Source organism: Dermacentor albipictus, chromosome 9 (assembly GCF_038994185.2).
Source record: "Dermacentor albipictus isolate Rhodes 1998 colony chromosome 9, USDA_Dalb.pri_finalv2, whole genome shotgun sequence".
NCBI lineage: Eukaryota > Metazoa > Arthropoda > Arachnida > Ixodida > Ixodidae > Dermacentor > Dermacentor albipictus.
This window is the reverse complement of record NC_091829.1, coordinates 21214452-21233251: the sequence shown is the minus strand read 5'-3', so window position 1 is coordinate 21233251 and position 18800 is coordinate 21214452. Positions and strand designations below refer to the sequence as shown.

Below are 18800 nucleotides of genomic sequence, written 5' to 3'. Positions count from 1 at the left end.
TACATTCCCAAAGTGGCCGAACGACGTCAGTGCCAGAGTTTCCCTCCAGTAACCTTTGCGGGAAACTCGTGCGGTTCCTCCAAGGAGCCGTAACGCAACCAAAGCCAAAGTGGTGTCATCGCACTCGCGGCTTATAAGAGGGCGAGGAGGAAATGTATCTGGCGAGCGATCGCGCGGCTGTGCTTCGTCGTCGTCGTCGACCGATGCGCAAAATTCCAGTGACGCACAGGTATATAACGCACTCGCGCGGGGCCGTCGAAGGTCGAACCACGGCCCTGTGTGCTCACCACTGCACGGTGAATCCGGATTTCGCGGTTCGTGTGTCCTCTCTCTCTCTCTCTCTTTCTCTCTCTCTCTCTCTCTCTCTCTCTTTCTCTCTAGCGCAAGCCGCGCGACTTTTACCCGCTCCAAAGTCATCACGCTCTTCTTTCTCTTTTCTTGCTTGCGCTCTTCTTTCTCTTTTCTTGCTTTCGTTCCGTTCGTATGCATGCGCTGAATGCGATGCCGATCCGCATTCTTCGCTGCGGTGCGCGACGTTTTCAGGTTGCGTCCTTGCAAGCGCATCGCGAGAACATGAGCGCGCGAATCTCGCTTCATTGCTCTCCGAACGCCCCGAAACGTCACTGACGCTTTCCTCCGGTTCAACTCGCATACAGACTCTCAACAGAGACGCTAAAAGGCGCTGTTAGGGAACGCAAAGTCCGTTTAGTCCGATGAAGTGTATTACGTCAAAACTTCATTTTTTAAGTTCAATTTCGCGGTAAGAGGTTGATTATACTAAACGAGAAATTGAAGCCTAGTTTTTAATTAATTTCGTGTTTAAAACCACGCACAGTGCCGGCATAGGCGAGTGTGACGTCACGGACTTCAAAGCGTCTTCTCTTAATTGTACCGCAGTGGCTCGGGAGATGTTCTCGAAAATTGCCGAAGTTCATTCTTCGGCGTTTTGAAAAGGAGCGCAGTCCGTTTTTACCGATAAATATGTAACTATAGGCCCGCGCAGGTGCCGTCAAAATCTGTGACGTCACGGCGGTATGGTGCGGGAACTTCACGGCGGCGTCGCCACCCGTCCTTAGTCTTAACGACTTTTCTGGCCTACCAGTAAGTTTCCTCTCGCAGTAAGGTCGTTTATTATTATTATTATTATTATTATTATTATTATTATTATTATTGCAGGAGGGTAATTTACTAACACAGCTCGAATTATTTTTCTCCTTAGTTTCCCTTACAGAAGTACTGGCGTCGCATTTTTGACTTGTCATTGTTTAGCTTTAAACAGGTCCAAACCCTTTAATGGGCGTTGTCCAAAGCAAGGCGCTTGTGACGTGTTTCCGGCTCTCATATCGCTTTTTGTTGCATTGCTCCGTTGCGCGGTCCTTAATTTGTTCCCAACCTTCCTTGTTGACTTCCATGTTTCTGCCCCATATGTCACTACCGGTAGGATCCAACGATTCTATGCTTCTCTTTTCAAGGATAGCGGCATTATATATTATAGCACTTAGCCTTTTTGCTACACCGTGTCAGCAAATTTTACTCCGTGTCACGACATCTGTAGTACCTCGACGACACCAGGCGCAGCATGCTGTGACAAATTTAGTATGAGCCTAAAATGTCCTATAAGTGTTATCACACTTGTTAAGTTCAATCAAGAGAAAACTTCGCAGGAGAAAAATGGAGTCCTGAAAAGTGATATAGCAGTGGTCGCACAAGGAATAGCGCTGTAACCCACGTTTAGACAGGGGGATACTTGTCTTCGTTGTCGGGGCAGGAACTGCTTTTCTTCAGCAGCGTTTGTGTGCATGTAGCTCCTTCTTCCCACCCTCAATGGAGGACGAACAGGAGGAGAAGGCCGTGCGCAGAATAGGGTGAGTGAAGTCGGTGTCAAAGAAAAAAAGGATGGGTGTGGAGTGGGGGAGAGGGGGCTATTGAGGGAGGTAACCGGTAGGGGAACTGTTTGTTGATTCTTCCAAGAAGCACGGGGTGACAGAAGCGCGCCGAGATCTGTGCACGACACATTGTTCCCTTGTCGAGACGTTGGCTTCAGCGACGTGCCAGGAGTGCGTCGCAGAGATTCTTGAACTTTTGAAAATATTTGTCAGTAACTGAGGGACTCCGAGAGAGACGTTATTGGCCGTACGGAGGCCGAGTGTTTCATTCAAAAGTCGGATTTCTTTGGCGAAAGAAAGTTGATTATTAGGGAATTAATCAGAAGCGCAACATTTATAACAAATATATGTATATTTCATCTTCAGTTTTAGGGTATGCCGACTATGTGAAAGAGTGTTTTCGTGTTGCATCGCGCGGTGTGTTTTCTTTACCCTTTTTTTCTTATATATCCTGCGATCATCGGTGGATAATTCACTGTACCACTTACTCACTAAGGACAACCAGCCGCTTTTCGAATGGCGAGATTTTCGAATCGAATACGATTATTCTAATGACTGTCGATTTACCACGAACTTATATGGTCATTAGATTTATCAGCAATGAGCTTACGAGGTGGCTCTTCGCTGGGCAGGCCATGTAATGAGTAGGGCAGATAAACGGTGGACCATTAATTACATAACGGATGCTAAGGGAAGGGAAGCGCAGTCGAAAACGGCTGAAAATTAGGAGGCGTAATGGAACTAGGAAAGTTGCAGGAGTAACTCGGAATCAGCTAGCGCAAGACAGGGATAATCGGAGATCGCTGGTGGAAGCTTTCGTCCTGGCAGTGGACGCAAAAATAGGATTATGAAAGTGATGATGGATAGATACAGTAAACTTTATTTTCCAACGGATAAGGTGATCTAATCCCCTCCCCCCCCGGCACGCAGGTCACTTCGCAGCGCACGAAAAACGGGATCAAGGAAGGGCCCAAACGTACGTGGAGCGATGACTTTCAGGTATGAATTTTCAGGTATATGAAAACCAGTGCTGTTTGTACGTTTGTCTTTGTCATTGGCCCGTTGTCGTCCGTTGTAAGATATGGATTAATAGCCTTTTTTTTTTTTCTAGGAACTTCCTCCTAGGTATATACATTCAAACGTCTTTATAAGTGGCCGGGGCCAAGAATGTTCTTCGCTCACAGGTTATCTCTCTGTAAATGTCGCCTTTATTTACAGCGCTGACTAACGTCGTTTGTGTCGAGTTATTTTAACTGCTTTACATGCAGCGTCATTGTGTCATGTGTGCCATGCTTATTGGAACTCGTTTGTTCCAGCGATCAAATTTTGTCAACGGTTGCATTTGTGTAACCCGCCCACCAAAATATCCAAAGAGGGGATTGCAGTGTTAGCAAATGAATGAATGAATGAATGAATGAATGAATGAATGAATGAATGAATGAATGAATGAATGAATGAACGAATGAATGAATAAATAATACGAGATACGCGCGATGAAACAACTCAAGCTTTGTTCATTATGACGGAATAACGACGGGTGCCCCTTACGGAACCTGTCTCGTACAGTTTACGCTAAAAGAGACTTTAGCGCCGTGAAGGCAATGTTGCGGAGACGTCCTTTGCTTGGACTTGTTATTCAGGCACTGACCGGACTTGGATGTGGCCAATGCAACGTTGCGGCAAACGGACCAATTGTACGTCTGTACAACGTCGATGTTTTTAAGCTGTCAGATTTCTTTTTGTGTCATTACCGAATGTTTTTATAAAAATTCCCCTGCAGTCTAAAACACGTGTAGTTCTGGCGCAAGAAAAAAAAAAAAGGAAAGGTGGTTCATAGCTTGTTTAGTTACTGCCGGCCTATAATTTTCAACTACTGCTAGCAAGCTATAGGTCATGCAAAAGGATAGACAGTTGGGCGAGTTGGTACGGTAACATGATCTTGGCGAGCGAACACGGGCATAGAAAGGAGCAGACAGGACGAGCGCTAACTCTCAACTAAATTTTATTAAAGCGAAGAACATATATATAGGTGATTGCAAAAACCGTAGCATAAGAACATGACAAGGTTCGCTTCGCGCTTGAAGTCAAGATCAAGCTATAGGTCACTTGGGAAGCACTGTCAGATTTGAATGAACGACGTGTTTCGTTACATTCCGACAAACCAGCCCTGCCCAACCAAAAGGTGCACCATCGTTTGCGGATTGAGCAGGTTTTCAGTTGAATGTATTGCTCTTTTCTGGGATACCGCCGGCTTCGCCACAACCGCTGGAGGTACCAATTTCCCCGATTTATTAAAGCCAAAAGCGCGGGGTGAAAATTCTGTTTTCTCCCTCTGAATTTTCCACATCTCAAGAAATTCCAGAAAATTTAAGTTTTGTTTTCACGCTTACCGTGCGTTGCAGTTGCCCTGACAAAGAGTCAGCGCGGGCGCCTTGGCACGAATTCATTATGCAAGGCCAAACGTGGCCGTGGGTACACGTAAATGATTTTGCTAAAACGGGGAAATTTCTTGCAAAGTAATTCGCTACTGCGAATTACTTTGCAAGAACATGTTCCAGATGTTGCAAGAACATCTGGCCAGGACATGTTGATCTTTTCGTTATGCACGATACAGGTTGGTTCGTTGCAAAGTAGTTCGTTGTATACCTCTTCCACTGCAATATTATGCAACGTAAGAGTTGGCTATAGACAAAAGCTCGACAGGCAATCTTTCTTATATATATATATATATATATATATATATATAAGGTGGTGAGTAGTGGCACTGGTTAACACTCCCTGGGTTAGTTCCAGTAGTAACACATGAATACCCCAGAAAGTGGATCGGACGAGGTATCGTTCCCTATACCTGCGGCAAGTTGTTTTTTTTTTCTCATCCACTTTCATTTTCATTAATTTATCATTCCTTTAATTCAATTAGTAAGAACAAGTAATTTCCTCTGCGTTGTCCTTGGTGCCTTTATTTGATCGATTCTTATGCTATGATTATATATATTTGTGTGTATGTGGTGAGGGAGGTGAAGTGTTCAAGAAAAGAGAGAGGCAAGGGCAAATACTTCGCAGACTGATCTGATGGAAATCCTTCAAGGCGTACACGAAGCGGCTGCAAGTACAAATTGTGTGTCGCAACCATACTCTCCCTCGCGCTGCGCTTAGCTTCAGGTATGTATACCAGCGTCCTTGAGAGCAGAATTCGTGAATAAGAAGTGGCCCACGTATGAGGGTAATCTCACCTCAGCGATTTGATGATACCGCCGCAGACAAGATCTGATGGCTTTCGTTGCATATCGGTATTTTTGCTTCCTCGTTTATTTCGTACTTGCAGGGAGGCTTCACAAGACTGCAGGAGAGAAGCGGCGCGGTTGTCGAGAGAGATAGCGAATCTCGCCTCGCCATCTTCTTCTTTTTTTTTTTTGCGATGAAGGCTTGCCCTTAAGGCATAATTGTTGGAGCGTATATGTGTATTATATGTGTGCTGTGAGGCCTGTGTTGTGTATGAATTGAAGCAGTGTTTTGTGAAATCTGTTATCATGTATCCAGCGGTCATAGCTGGTTGTCACACTCACCCGGCTGCTTCGGCGTAGCGCTTATATAGTTTGCTGCCGGGACTCGTAAACGAGTCTGCTTCCGATTCGCGTGAACAAATTTCCCTCGAGGAAAAAAAGAAATCCGTGCGGTAATTGTCGAGAGCGAGAATCGACTGAACGTTACGGAACGAAATGTTGTTCACACACAAGGCTGCGCGTACTTCAGCCGTTCCGACGTTGAAAAGTAGCATACCCCTGATACCGGGATGATCCCATGCGAGGCCTATAGTACGAACCCAGCTATGTGTGCCATCTATTTATGCAAATTAAGATTATCTTGGACTTAGTGGAGTAGCGATATATAGGTCACCGTTTCTCGGCAACGTGTTGGTTTAACTGCATAGCACACGTCTCAAATTGCGTGGTTAACGTTGATGAGCGAAACAAGGAAACGGGTGTTTAATGTTTCAATTTTTTTAGAAACTCTGCAAGATTTGTACTTTCCCAGTGGTACGCAAGCTGAACGATGGGTGCCTGGGAGGGAGTGGGGAGAGGGGGCCTCTGTTAACTGTGCTAGGTAAAATTCACTTGTGTTAAAATGAACCACAACTTCAGTAATAATGAGCACAAAACTGTCTCTTTCTTCGTTCTGACTTATAGATTTGATCACACGACCTTTGGGCGTGTCTGTATGAAAGTGACCATGTTTCTCAAGTGCTCGTTCTGTTTTTGTCTCACGTGGTCTGATGGCAACCAGGTTTGGGGAATTGGGTGAAACTCGATATTGTGGTGGTCATCGCATAATTAAGTGACATACATATGCTTCTTCAGCTTCAGTGCAAAAGTAGCAGGTCGCTGACCATAGTGAAAACAAAATGACGTTTCGGGATTCGTACGGATTCCGAAACTTACGCGACTTACACCACCAGATGGTATATTCCGTCGAATCCTCGACTACATCGTTCAGCTTCAACGTTTGATCGACCAGTTGGTGCGAGTATGACGTAACATCGCGGGTGTGGTATTCAAATGCAGATTCGCCCACACCCCTGCAGTCGAATGTCGAAGCCATTTGATCCTTCTAAGTTAATGATGATGATGATGTCCTTGATGAGTGTGGCGCTTACCCACTCGCGGGGATTGGCCAAGAGTCGGGCAGACTTTGCTTATGTGTTCAGAAAATGGAGGTAAAAATCTAAAATTTTGTTACATGAGTTTAGGCGAGGGGAAATCGAAACGGTTCAGTAGATTGTCATGCTACGTAGAGGAAAAAAAATAATTTTCTATAATATATCAATGAGGCAATAGAGGAGGAATGAATAGAATAATACGGTCATCAATGAAATCGGTTTGATTCCTGCGTGGCTGTCACATCTGTCGTTTCTTTTTTTTTTTTTTTCTGTCGTGAATCCCACGCACGTCCTCACGTGTTCGTTGCGGAAGAGCCCGGAACGCCGAAATACCTTTCGAAGACACGCCGCCGAATCGTCCCCCACGCGAAGAACGCCTGTCTCGTATTCTCCGGTAGCGAAGTCAGCTTGACAAGTTAATAAAATATTCGTCGTATGCAACGTTTCGCCGGCCGCCACGATTCGATGCATATAACGTTGGCGATGTGTGCTATCGCACGCATATCGCCAGTGGCGCCACAGAGTCGTGAGAAACGAACAAGCAAACAGTGATGTGACGCCACACAGTCGTGAGAAACGAACAAGCAAACAGTGACAGGAAGGAAGGAACGCGGGAATCGACGAGGCCCTGTACCGATTGCTCGGCGAATTAAACGCGGTTTCGCATCGAAAAACCCCGCTTATGTAAGAACGCGTTCGCGCTCCTCCGGAGTCGTGACCGACTCGCTCGACGTCACACGGCGTCGCGGTGCGGCAGGCCGGCCGGCCGACACGCTCCTCAACACACACACACGACGCGGCGGATCGTACGTTTTTGCATAATCGCCGCGCATCGGTGGGGATGCGTGGCGCACCGACGTGTACCGCATGTGCGATTCTGCGCTGACGGATGACGCCGGAGCGTGGCCGCGGGACCCCCCCCCCCCCCGTACCCCCCTACACCCCCCTATACCCCCCTAGACCCCCACCCCCTGGGGCAGGTGTTCGGGACCGTTCATCATCTCGCCTGCTCGCGCCGGAAGACTTGAGTTCGCGTGCCGACTTCGTGCCTGGTGCGTACTTCTCACACGCGCAGTTCGAACGCGGCAGTTCCAGAGACGACCAGCAGGACTCCCGAAGACCGCGACTGGGTTCTACGAGAACCACCTAGACTAGTCTCGTTATTACATAACGAGGGCCTCGAATCCGGCAACATTGATGCCTTCAGGTAGCATATGTGGTAGCATATAACCCGCCGTGGTTGCTCAGTGGCTATGGTGTTGGGCTGCTGAGCACGAGGTCGCGGGATCGAATCCCGGCCACGGCGGCCGCATTTCGATGGGGGCGAAATGCGAAAACACCCGTGTGCTTAGATTTAGGTGCACGTTAAAGAACCCCAGGTGGTCGAAATTTCCGGAGTCCTCCACTACGGCGTGCCTCATAATCAGAAAGTGGCTTTGGCACGTAAAACCCCATATTTTTTTTTTTCATCACCTCGCCTGCTCGCGCCGGAGGACTTGAGTTCGCGCGCTGACTTGGTGCCTGGCGCGTACTTTTCGCACGCGCAGTTCGAACGCGGCAGTTCCGGAGACGACCAGCAGAACTTCCGAAGACCGCGACTGGGTTCTACCAGAACCACCTAGACTATAGTCTCGTTATTACATAACGAGGGTCTCGAATCCGGCAACATTGATGCCTTCAGGTAACAAGGTGGGTTTATAGACCAGTTGCCTTCACCCTAAAAGATCACGTTCTCGTGACGCCTGCGGCAAAAAAAAGACGTTCCACGTCCGCCGCCAAGGTCTGCGAGTGGTGGCACTGGCTAACACTCCCAGGGTTCTACTAGGACGCATAAATACCCAAGAAAGTGGATGGGAAAACGGAGCCGCGGTAGCTCAATTGGTAGAGCATCGCGCGCGAAATGCGAAGGTTGTGGGTTCGGTTCCCACCTGCGGCAAGTTGTTTTTTCATCCACTTTAATTTCCAATAATTTATCATTTCTTTATTTCATTCATTAAGCACAAGTAATGTCCCCTATGTTGTCCTTGGTGTCAGTGGTTGTTGGCTTCGTATGATAAGACTAGTCTGGGTGGTTCTGGTTCTACACGCTTTTCGTGTTTCCGTACGCGCTGTTATTTGTGCTTCGCGCGCGTCTGGGACGAGTGTCTTCGTATCGATTTTTTTTTCCGGTATGGCTGTCCATCAGCGTAAGCACGTAGCACGGATGTACAGCATCGCCCGCTCTTAAAGAAGGAACAAAGCCAGTCAGTACTTCGCCGTATCGTAACAGCTATGACACAAAGGCTTGCAGGCTGAATGTGTGTGCGAAGATGTCTGTATAATGCGCCGTATGGGCAATGTTCTTTATTTCCTTTTCTGATTAAGTCGACCAGCAGCGGTGACTCAGTGACTGTGGCGTTTTACTGCTGAGCACGAGGTCAGAGGTTCGAATCTCGGCGGCGGCATCTCGACGGAATCGCAATACAAAAGCGCGCTCTTGTGTGGTCAAAACTAATCCGGAGCTTCCCACTATGTAGCCTCGTGTCGTTAAACCTCCGAAATATTTTTTCCCTGATTAAAATTAAAGCTCTGTCGCAGTTGTAAGGTTGCAGTGTCAAATAGGTCTAATGGGAAGGCCAAATAGATGTGTTTGTTGATCTGGTTCTGTTAGTTTCGCTTCTGCAAAAGTAAGACAGTCTCTGTTTCAGTAAGAATGACGAGGGAAGATACCGCCCTGAAATTCCAACGCCATGCTCTACGTGACGTCATATATTCTGTTAGTGTCTATTCAGGCCCACTTGTTTATGGGCAAAGTATATGACATTGTGTTTTAACGGAACCAAATATTAATCCTAGAAAGTTTTTATGCACCGGAACAGCCTTGATAACGGCAAATACTTCAGCATTTGTGACGTCATAGTGACGTGGCGTTTCTCATGTTGTTCGCGCGAAATTCAAGAAATTTAAAGTTTAGTCTTCATGATATCTTTCGTAGTAACCGACCGTTTTACTCCCAGATGAACAGAAAGTATAGGGTTTCGAAAGGATACTATACTACTTTACCCGCCGTGGTTGCTCAGTGGCTACGGTGTTGGGTTGCTGAGTACGAGGTCGCGGGATCGAATCCCGGCCACGTCGGCCGCATTTCGATGGGGGCGAAAACACCCGTGTGCTTAGATTTAGGTGCACGTTAAAGAACCCCAGGTGGTCGAAATTTCCGCTACGTCCTCCGCTACGACGTGCCTCATAATCAGAAAGTGGTTTTGGTACGTAAAACTCCATAATTAAAAAAAATACTATACTAGTTCGAACCGCTGTAATGTTGCTCTTCCATTTATATTTGACAAACCTGCGCAGTGTTCTGTAGGCAAAGCTTCACAAAAAGATGGAGACTTGAGAGAAAGAGTGTTATTGTGAAGAGGCGCTATTTTCTGCAGGGATCAACAGTAGTCGAACTAAGGCATGTCGCCGAAGCCAGCATTTCGACAAGGAGACCTGCATTCATCAAGGCTTTGACGAAGTCCCCTTCTCGAAACGTTGCCTTCAGGAGCTTGTCTTCGTCAGGACCTTGAGAAGTCCTCTCGTTGTGGCGTTAGCTTCAGCGAGATAACGTCGTTCAGCCACTGTTGAGAACAGTGGTGTCTAATGTGAACGGCTGCCTTTTTTTCTTCTCGCGCTGAAAGCAAGAGAATTATAAAAGGCAGATGATTGGACGGCCGAGCTGAGTTTTAGTTGTCATTTAGCGATGTTGGCGAAAGAGGTAGGTAATCGTTGCCTGGATACCGGCGAGATGTTTCATTTCGCATGATTTCACCCTGTACTCAAGAAATTCTCTTTCACAAATACGCGTCCTTGCTGTGTCCTGTTCCCTGCGATATCAATTCCTTCGCTTGGTTGGATGGATGGATGGATGGATGGCGGCTATACGCTTTGTAACGGGCGGCGGCTGGCGCCACCTAGCCTTTTGCTCCCCCCTCCTATTTTATTATTATTCTTTTTTTTCTATCTTTATATCCTCTTTTTTTTTCCCAACCTAGTTTTTACTCCCCCCCCCCCCCTAAGATAACTATCTAAAACAGTAGAGGAAACATTTTGTCCCCGATTTATGTTATTATCTATCCCTTGACTTCCTCCACCAATCCTCTAGCCTCCCCTTCGTTACTGCCACTCTTTTCTCGTCTATTTGCCCTCGTTCCCCGGGAAAACCTAATGCCCCTTCCATATCTGCCTCTGTTCCCTCTGCCAGGGTCGGGCGAAGGGCTGTGCATCTCAGCACTATATGTTCAGTGGTCTCCATTTCGGCTCCGCAAGCTGCGCACCGAAGGTCCACGTCTTCAAATTTATCCCTGTATGTTTTCGTCCTCAAAACCCCCGTCCTAGCCTCGAATAATAGTGAGCTGCCCCGCGAGTTATCAAATAAGAGCTCTCTCTTAATCTCCTGTTTTTGTGACCTATACATTGATAGCGATGGCTTTCCGAGCATTCTTTCTTCCCACATTTTTCTTTCCGTCTCCTTCACCTCCTTTCCCACACTAGAACAACTTTGGATCCCCTCCCTCGTCTGTAGGTATCTATTCCTCAGCTTCCTCGTTCGGAGTGTCCACTTTGTGTTCAAACTTTTCATGTACAGATATTTGTACACTTTTCCTGCCCACCTTTTTTCCTCCAGTGCTGAGAGTCTCTGTTCAAATTTTATTTTACTTATTGCCTCTCTACCTTCAAATGACGTCCATCCCATGTCCCCCTGCACTCCCTCATTAGGGGTGTTCCCGTGTGCTCCTAAGGCCAACCTGCCTACACTTCTCTGTCTCGTTTCCATGCATGCCTGAACTTCCGATTTCATGCACAGTACTGAATTTCCGAATGTGAGTCCAGGTACCATAACCCCTTTCCATACGCCCCTAACCACCTCGTACCTATTATAGTTCCAAAGTGCCTTGTGTTTCATTACAGCCGAGTTCCTTTTCACTTTTTCAATCAAAGTTTTTTCCTGTTCTTCCAAGTACTTTTTGCCCTCGTTTAGCCATATGCCCAAATACTTGTATTTTTGAACATGATCAATCTTAGTGCTTTGTATTTCCAATGGTTCCCCCCTTTCTGCATTGTATACCATTACCCCAGACTTCTCTCTACTGAATTGGAGTCCCAATTTTTCTCCCTCCTCTCCACATATGCTCATTAGTTCCTGTAGTCCTTCTCGGGTGTCAGCAAGCAGTACTATATCATCTGCATACATCAGTCCGGCTAGTACTTGAACTACCTTCTGCCCTTCCAGCGTATAGCTTATGTCGGTTCCTATTGTGCTCTGTTCTAGTCTCTTTTCCATTTGGCTCATGTAGATCATAAAAAGCAGAGGTGACAATGGACAGCCCTGTCTGAGACCGCTTCTTATTTTAGCTGGCTTTGTAGTTTCCTCCTCCCATGTTATCTCTACCTCATTATCTGTATAAACTTGTTGTAGGAACTCTATCATCTTTCTCTCTAGACCATATTCCCTCAACTGGCTCCATAACTTTTCTCGGTTTACATTATGATAAGCTCCTCTAATGTCTAAAAAGGCTATCCATAGTGGTTTCTGCCTGGCTGTCGCTATCTCTATGCACTGTGTTATAACAAATAAATTATCATCTAGCCTTCTGTTCCTTCTAAATCCATTCTGCAGTTCTCCCAAGATCTCTTCTCGTTCTGCCCATTCCTCCATTCTCTCCTTCGCCATCTGCATTGCTACTCTGTATATGACTGATGTGATAGTTATTGGCCTGTAGGATTTAATGTTGTCCTTGCTTCCCTTACCTTTGTAAACTAATAACATTCTGCTTGATTTCCAGTCCTGTGGAACATCTCCCCCTACTACTATTTGTTGAATAAGTTGTCGTAATTTTAGTTTACTTTTCTGGCCTAATATGCTTATCAATTTCATAGGTATGCCGTCAGGTCCTGTCGCTGTTCCCACTGGGACCTTGTGTTCAATTCTGTCCCATTCCTTACTTGTCATCCTTCTGTACTCCTCCTCTAATTCTGTCCTGCTGTTGTCATTATTCTCCATTTCGTTACCCACTGGCTCTGCAAATGCTGCCTCTATTGTTAACCTAATATATTCCTGAGCTTCCTCTCCCTCTACCTTTGTTCCATCTGGCAAGGTCAGTGAGTGCTGAACCACCTCTGTCTTCTTATTCTGTTGCCTAATGTGTTCCCAAAATTTCTTAGAGGCATTCCTGTCTTTTTTTCGTATCTCTAACATCCACTGTACCCCAACTTTTGCTATCTTGGCTTGAATTAATGCTATTGCTTCTCTTTTCATTGCAAGGTATTCCTCCCATTTAGTCTCCACCTCTTCTGGTGTGGCTCCCCTTTTCTTCGCTGCTCTGTGTTTTCTGCACGCATCTTTGCGTTGCTCTACGGCTTCCTTAACTTCTCGGTCCCACCAGCTTTTCGGTTTATATTTACCCTGCTTACTTCCTAGTTTCCTAATCTGTCCCTTCTCTAGCTCTCGTTTAAAAATACCTATTAACTCGTCGTATGTCCATGCCATTTGTGGTTGCTTGGATACCATGCTTTCAATGTTTTTCGCCACTTCTTGTAGCTGCCTGTCATTCAATTTGCTCATACCTTTCCTTTCTTTAGTTTCTACCAGTGGTACTGTCCTTCCAAAACTGATTTTGATTCGTTTGTGATCACTCCCCAGGCTTTTTGTACCTTCCTCATCAATTTCCATACATCCCAACCGTTCATACAGCTTGTGGGACATTAGGCAGTAGTCGATTGTCGAGTGGGTGTTATTTCTTTCCCATGTTATTTTCCCATCACATTTAATTTCAGTATTAACTATCACAAAATCATGAGCCTCACAAAAATCTCCTAACATCTGCCCTGTTGCATCTGTTGCCCCGTCAAGTATTCCAAATGTGCATTCATGTCCCCTAGGATGATTATCTCCCGTTTCATAGCTACCTCCCTGATGTCCTTGGCCATACATTTGAAATGTTCTGCATTCTCCTCTTTCGACCCATTCCCCGTTTTCAGATACACAACTCCCAGGATTGTCTCAACATTCCCTACGGTGCCCTTGAGCCACATGTGCTCACTGCAGCTCTCTCTTACCCTTTCCCAGTCCTGTCCCTTCACTAGCGCCCCAAGGCCTCCTCCTCTGCGTTCTTCCCTTTTTCTGTTGCAACCAACCCAACGCAAAAATACGTCGACTCAGTGTTGACAGACGCTTTGAATGTGACAGCTCCGACCGTTGCTTGTAAAATCAGTTGTGAACCATGGTAACGGGCGCGAGAACACCGCTTACGCTAAACTGCATGCAGGTACGTCAACACACTCTTTCTTTTTGGACAGCGGCCGAGCGTTCTACAATGTGAAGGTGCCATATGTGCCGTACGTACGAAACTGAACTCGCAAAACTGTTCTCACCGTCATTAGTACTCGCACTGTTTTGTGGTGTTCGCACAGACAGTGGCGTAGCCACAAACTTATTTCACGTGGTGTTTTCTAAAATGCCACGTATTCATTCAATAGATCTGCCTATACAGGCGCATGGCAGACTAATAGCTTCAAGAGGCTTGGGCCCCTGGAACAACATGTCCTTTCCCCCGTTGCCTCCTCCAACGCCACTGGGCGGGAGATCGTAAATAAAATAATGGTTTACTGCATTCACTTTTATGCCTAATCGTGTCCTACCGCCTTCGCGGAATCGCCAGCGAAATTGGCTCGGGAAACTTTCGTTTCCGCCCAACCGTCCGGGCTTAATTAGCCCTTCGCTATTGTTCCCAGAACGACCCGAACCAAGGACAGCCGGCGGTTACCGTAGCGCACTATTGTGGTCGTGCAGAACCTACGTCATGTATGAGCAGTACCATTGTTCATCCGGAGGAAGATGCCCGCGAAACCGCACGTCAGCCAGACCGTTTCGACCAGCGCTTTTGCCCGCTGCTGCTGCAGCGCGAAGCATGGCGCTACACCAGCTGACCTCGTGCCACTGTGCGCCCAGCGAACATGCACCGCAACACTCGTCCACTCACTTTTGGGCATTCCGCAGGGCCCTTTGGTTCGGCCGTTGTCGAGAAAGTCCAGGTCGTAGCGCCTCGCCGGCGGGAACGTTAGGGCTACGTGCCCCAGACACGGAGGCAGCACCAGGGCCGCCGCGAAGGCGGCCGCGATCGCCAACTGCAGCAACGTTGGCCCACGCATGGCCACGAGACCGACCGGTCGACGAAGAACGACGAGCCCGCCGCCGCCGCCGCGGTTTCCAGCGGCGTCTGTCACACTTTTTTCAGCGGCGGACACTAGGCCACACGCAGTCGAGGCACGTCTTCCGAGATCACAGGCTGAGCGCGGCGGGCATGGTGCCGAGGCGCTTCTACCAGACGGCCACGATGAACCGTAACGGCGCACTCGTTGCGAAGACACACACAATACAGAAAGGTTATGGGTGCCGTCTGCTGGCTTCGCGAAGACACACACACTACAGAAAGGTTATCGATGCCGTCTGCTCGCTTCGCGAACCACTCGTGGCCGTCGGTGGCGTGGTTGGGTCGCTCGGTCTCGGGTCCTCTCGGGCTCTCGTTTCGTTGTTGTTGGGTCGGCGTGGCAGGCTCCGCGCAGGGCGAACGTCGGTCGGCACAGGGAAAGGGGGGAGGCGATGCTGCACACCTGCAAACCGCCGGCGGCCGCTCGCTGCAAGACTGGTCGCCGAGGGCTCCGTCGGTCGGCGTTTCACCGTCGCTCGCTCGCTCGCTCGCCGCGACCGGCAAGAAGAAAGGTGGCCAGAAGAGAGGACGGAGGGGGGGAGGCCCGGAAAGTGCGCTTTCCTCCTCGCCTTCCACCGGCTCGGCCGGCGAGCAAGCGGGCGAGCGAGCTTGCAAAGCGATGACGAAGACCGCGAAGGAACAAGAGAGGGAGAAGGCGCGGAGTACACAAACACGCACACACACGCAACAAAAAAGAGACAAGCCCGCGAGAACCTGTCCTCTACGTCGCAGCGGTGGTGGAGGGCCGCATTCCTCGGATGGCGAGCAGGTAGGCAGGCTGGCCGGCTAGCTAGCGGGTGGGCATGCGAAGCGGAGCGCTGCGTCGTCGACGACGACGACTTGGTGGAGCAAGCTGTCGGCGCCGGAAGGACAGGCGTTCGGGCGGCGAAACGGGTGAAAATGCGCGGAGAAAACTGGCGGCGCGCGCTCACCCGCGCCCGCGAGAAGGACGACGTTGAAACGAAAGCAAGGGAAAAATTAACGGAGAAAGACGAGACGGGAATGCGGGAGGCGCAGCCCGGGGCGACGTGTGCGACGTTACACACGAGGAAGGTCGAGCAGTCGGTCGCCCCCCCCCCCCCCTCCAGAGTGTGTACATACATGCCTCGGGGGGTACACGACCGACACCGCGGGATCAAGAAAAGAGAAAGAGGAGCGTGCCATGGTTTGACACCCCCTAGTGACCTTTGGAACCAGTCCTTCTCTCGATCGGGCTTCCCACTTCGTGCCGCCATTATAACGGACGGGCCGCATATCTTTGGTCGATGTGGCCGGCGGCGGTAATATGAATCGGCAGTGATCAGAGACGGGGGACGATCCCCGCAAGGTGTTCCAGGAAGTATACTGGTCACAAAAGGCCTTCGGTGGCAAGACTCCATGCGCTGGTGGTGACTGCATCATGGAAGGGGGCTCTATAGTGACGTCGATAGATTCCCGGAGCTTGGACAGTCGCGGAGTCGTTGCGCGATATGCCTTTGAATCTTGATCGTCTCTTGAGTTTGTTGAAGGCACCCGACTGAAGAGAAATGCAAAACCAGTTGAGAATGGTGATATTTTTTGAAGAGTCAATTTGCGTTGACAAAAGTGAAAGCCCAAGTTTTCTTGAATTTTTCCCCCGAAAGTGCATGCGCGGGTACATCAATGGGTGACGTCAAGGATCGAAACGTTTTCGCATATTTAGGCCGTTTTCTTGCAGTAAATGTTTGTAAAGCTTACATAGCATAGTCTTTGTTCCCCTAAATTAAAGCGTTGTAAACCTTGTTTATAGACAAACAGCAGGCTAGTCCCGCACATACGCTGTCAAAATCCATAACGTCCCGAGTGATTAGTGCGGGAACTTCAGTATGGCGTCGCTGCTGTCTTTCTGTCTTACCAGAGCCTTCCTTAAACCTTCACTGGCACTAAAAATGACTTTCTCGTACTCGAGAAGAAAAATTTAACGACTTATCTCAACACTCCTCTTTCGTCAGTTTTCTAGCCCGCTTGCCTTGCCGAGCTGGGATCTTGTCCAACAGCCGCAGCGAATAACACAAACGTAACAATAAATTTAGAAAGAATAATTCTGCGAGTTAAAAACCAGTTTGGCAGCAAGCGTAGTGTAAAGCCTTAAGGTTTTTTTTTTTCCTGAGTCAAGTATTTGAGACAGTAGAACGCTGTTCTCAACTGCCTTGCACCGTTATCATTAATAATGGACAACTCTTCAAGAGGACCGCCCATATCCGGAAACAGCACCTTCAAGTCGTACTTTCTGCCAGACAACTCTTCAAGAGGGTACCTTCGAGCAAATGAGCACGATGAACCTTAGTTTTTGTTACAGACAGGTCCTCAAAGAATTCACTATGTTTTGAAGCGCCATATCGTTGTCTGTAAACCCCTCGAGGGTACTGTCCTCAAACAGCACCTTGAAATCGCACCTTCTGCCTGATGAGCACAATGAATGCTAACTTTTTTTTTTTTTGATAGACAGGTCCTTGAGAAGATGGACCATGGTTTCAGCAGCCTTGCGACCTCTTTCATTGTTCACGGACCACACCTCGAGAGGACCTACCATTTCCGAAAACAGCACCATCGCACTTCCAATCAGTGAACACGATGAACACATTTTTTAAGCGGGTCCTTGAGAGAACTGGTGATGTTATCTGTTGCCAAGCAGCATTTTATTGTTGAAGGATGACTGTCGAGGTGACTGTCCTTGTTTTCGAACACTACCTTGAGCGTGTACCTTCTTCCAGATGAACACAACGAACCTCAACGTTTTTGTTATAGACAGATCAGATCCTCGAGATAATTGACCATGCTCTCAACTAGCATGCAGCCGTTCAAAGACGCCCTCCTGAGAGAACGGTCCATGTCCTCAAACATCACCTTCAAATTTGACTTCTGCCAGATCGGGGCACATACGAACCTCAACTTTCTGACAGGCAGGTCCTCGAGAGGATTCACCATGTTCTCAACTGCCACGCAACCTTACAATTGTCGGCGGACAATTCCTCGAGTTGGATCCACGTCGGCAAACTGCTCCAGCCTATACCGTACCTTCTGATAGTTGAACACGACGAACCTTAGCTTCTCTGACAGACAGGCCCTCGAAAAAAGTGACCATCTTCTAAACTGCCATCGCCCACAAGTCTCGTTCTGTGCAGTCAAAACATTTTACGTGTTCAGTAGAAGCGCTATGGGGGTTTCCCTTTCGGCTCGTGGATGAGAGAGGTTGGACACCCAGTTGAGGTGAGGCATTTCCCATGCCGGTAGTGTAGCGGGCTCACTTCCTCCTCAACTTCCTTCTTGGTATTATCTCACTCCACTTGATGGGTCATTATCACCGTAGCCTTTCTCACAGCTACTGAAGTTAATGATAGATAATCGTAGTCTCACACTTCCTCGTGGTTGTCAGGGTGCTCTTTCATCTACCGACTCCGTGCCAAGCGCTTTGTAAGAAGCACTGTACAGCTCCTTCGAGCACAGGTCGGCGCTGGTGAGCTTGTGGCTGAAGCAGCCCACACCTGTAATGCATTTCCGACTTATTCGAAGCGGCGACGCTGTGTCCAGTGTATGCCTCGTCGTGGCCGCTATGTAATCAAGTATTAAGTACACAGCATATGGCTTCCCCCCTTTTAAAGACAGTTGCATGGAAAGCGGTCATGCCTCCCCAAAACACGTTTCATTCCACTGCATTCCATAAATGTGATGTGGAGCCCAATTTGGGTGATATTCTGCGTAAGCGTAGACCAGTGCTTGCACGTTTTATCGTTGCGCGTATCGTGGCCAGAGGACGTGTACTTCTTGGTGCCCTATTTTCGTCGATAACTATTCGCTTCGAAAAAAAAAAGAAAGAGCCGTTTAAGACTTCTGTATTTCTTCGAATAGTTAATTTTTGTTTAGTCAGCACTGATATGGAATGACTGACAAGTGGGTTGTATAGGAGAGTGGACGATATGTCCTCGCTGAGTTTCAAATCAGTGGACCAGAAGCCGATCAACGCAATTACGCCATTCTCTGAAAGATTTATGTTGTGAGTCGGAGTCC

The 18800-nt window shown here is 48.0% G+C and overlaps 1 protein-coding gene across 1 annotated transcript in view; it reads right to left on the bottom strand.

Annotated features, from left to right (window-relative positions):
* Positions 1 to 15257, bottom strand: part of LOC135921818 (uncharacterized) — a 67846-nt gene extending 52589 nt beyond the window's left edge. The window contains exon 1 of the mRNA XM_070526270.1: positions 14547 to 15257. Coding sequence (XP_070382371.1) covers positions 14547 to 14715 — 169 coding nt within the window. The 5' untranslated portion in view covers positions 14716 to 15257. The remainder of the gene's footprint in view (positions 1 to 14546) is intronic.
* Positions 15258 to 18800: the final 3543 nt, after the last annotated feature.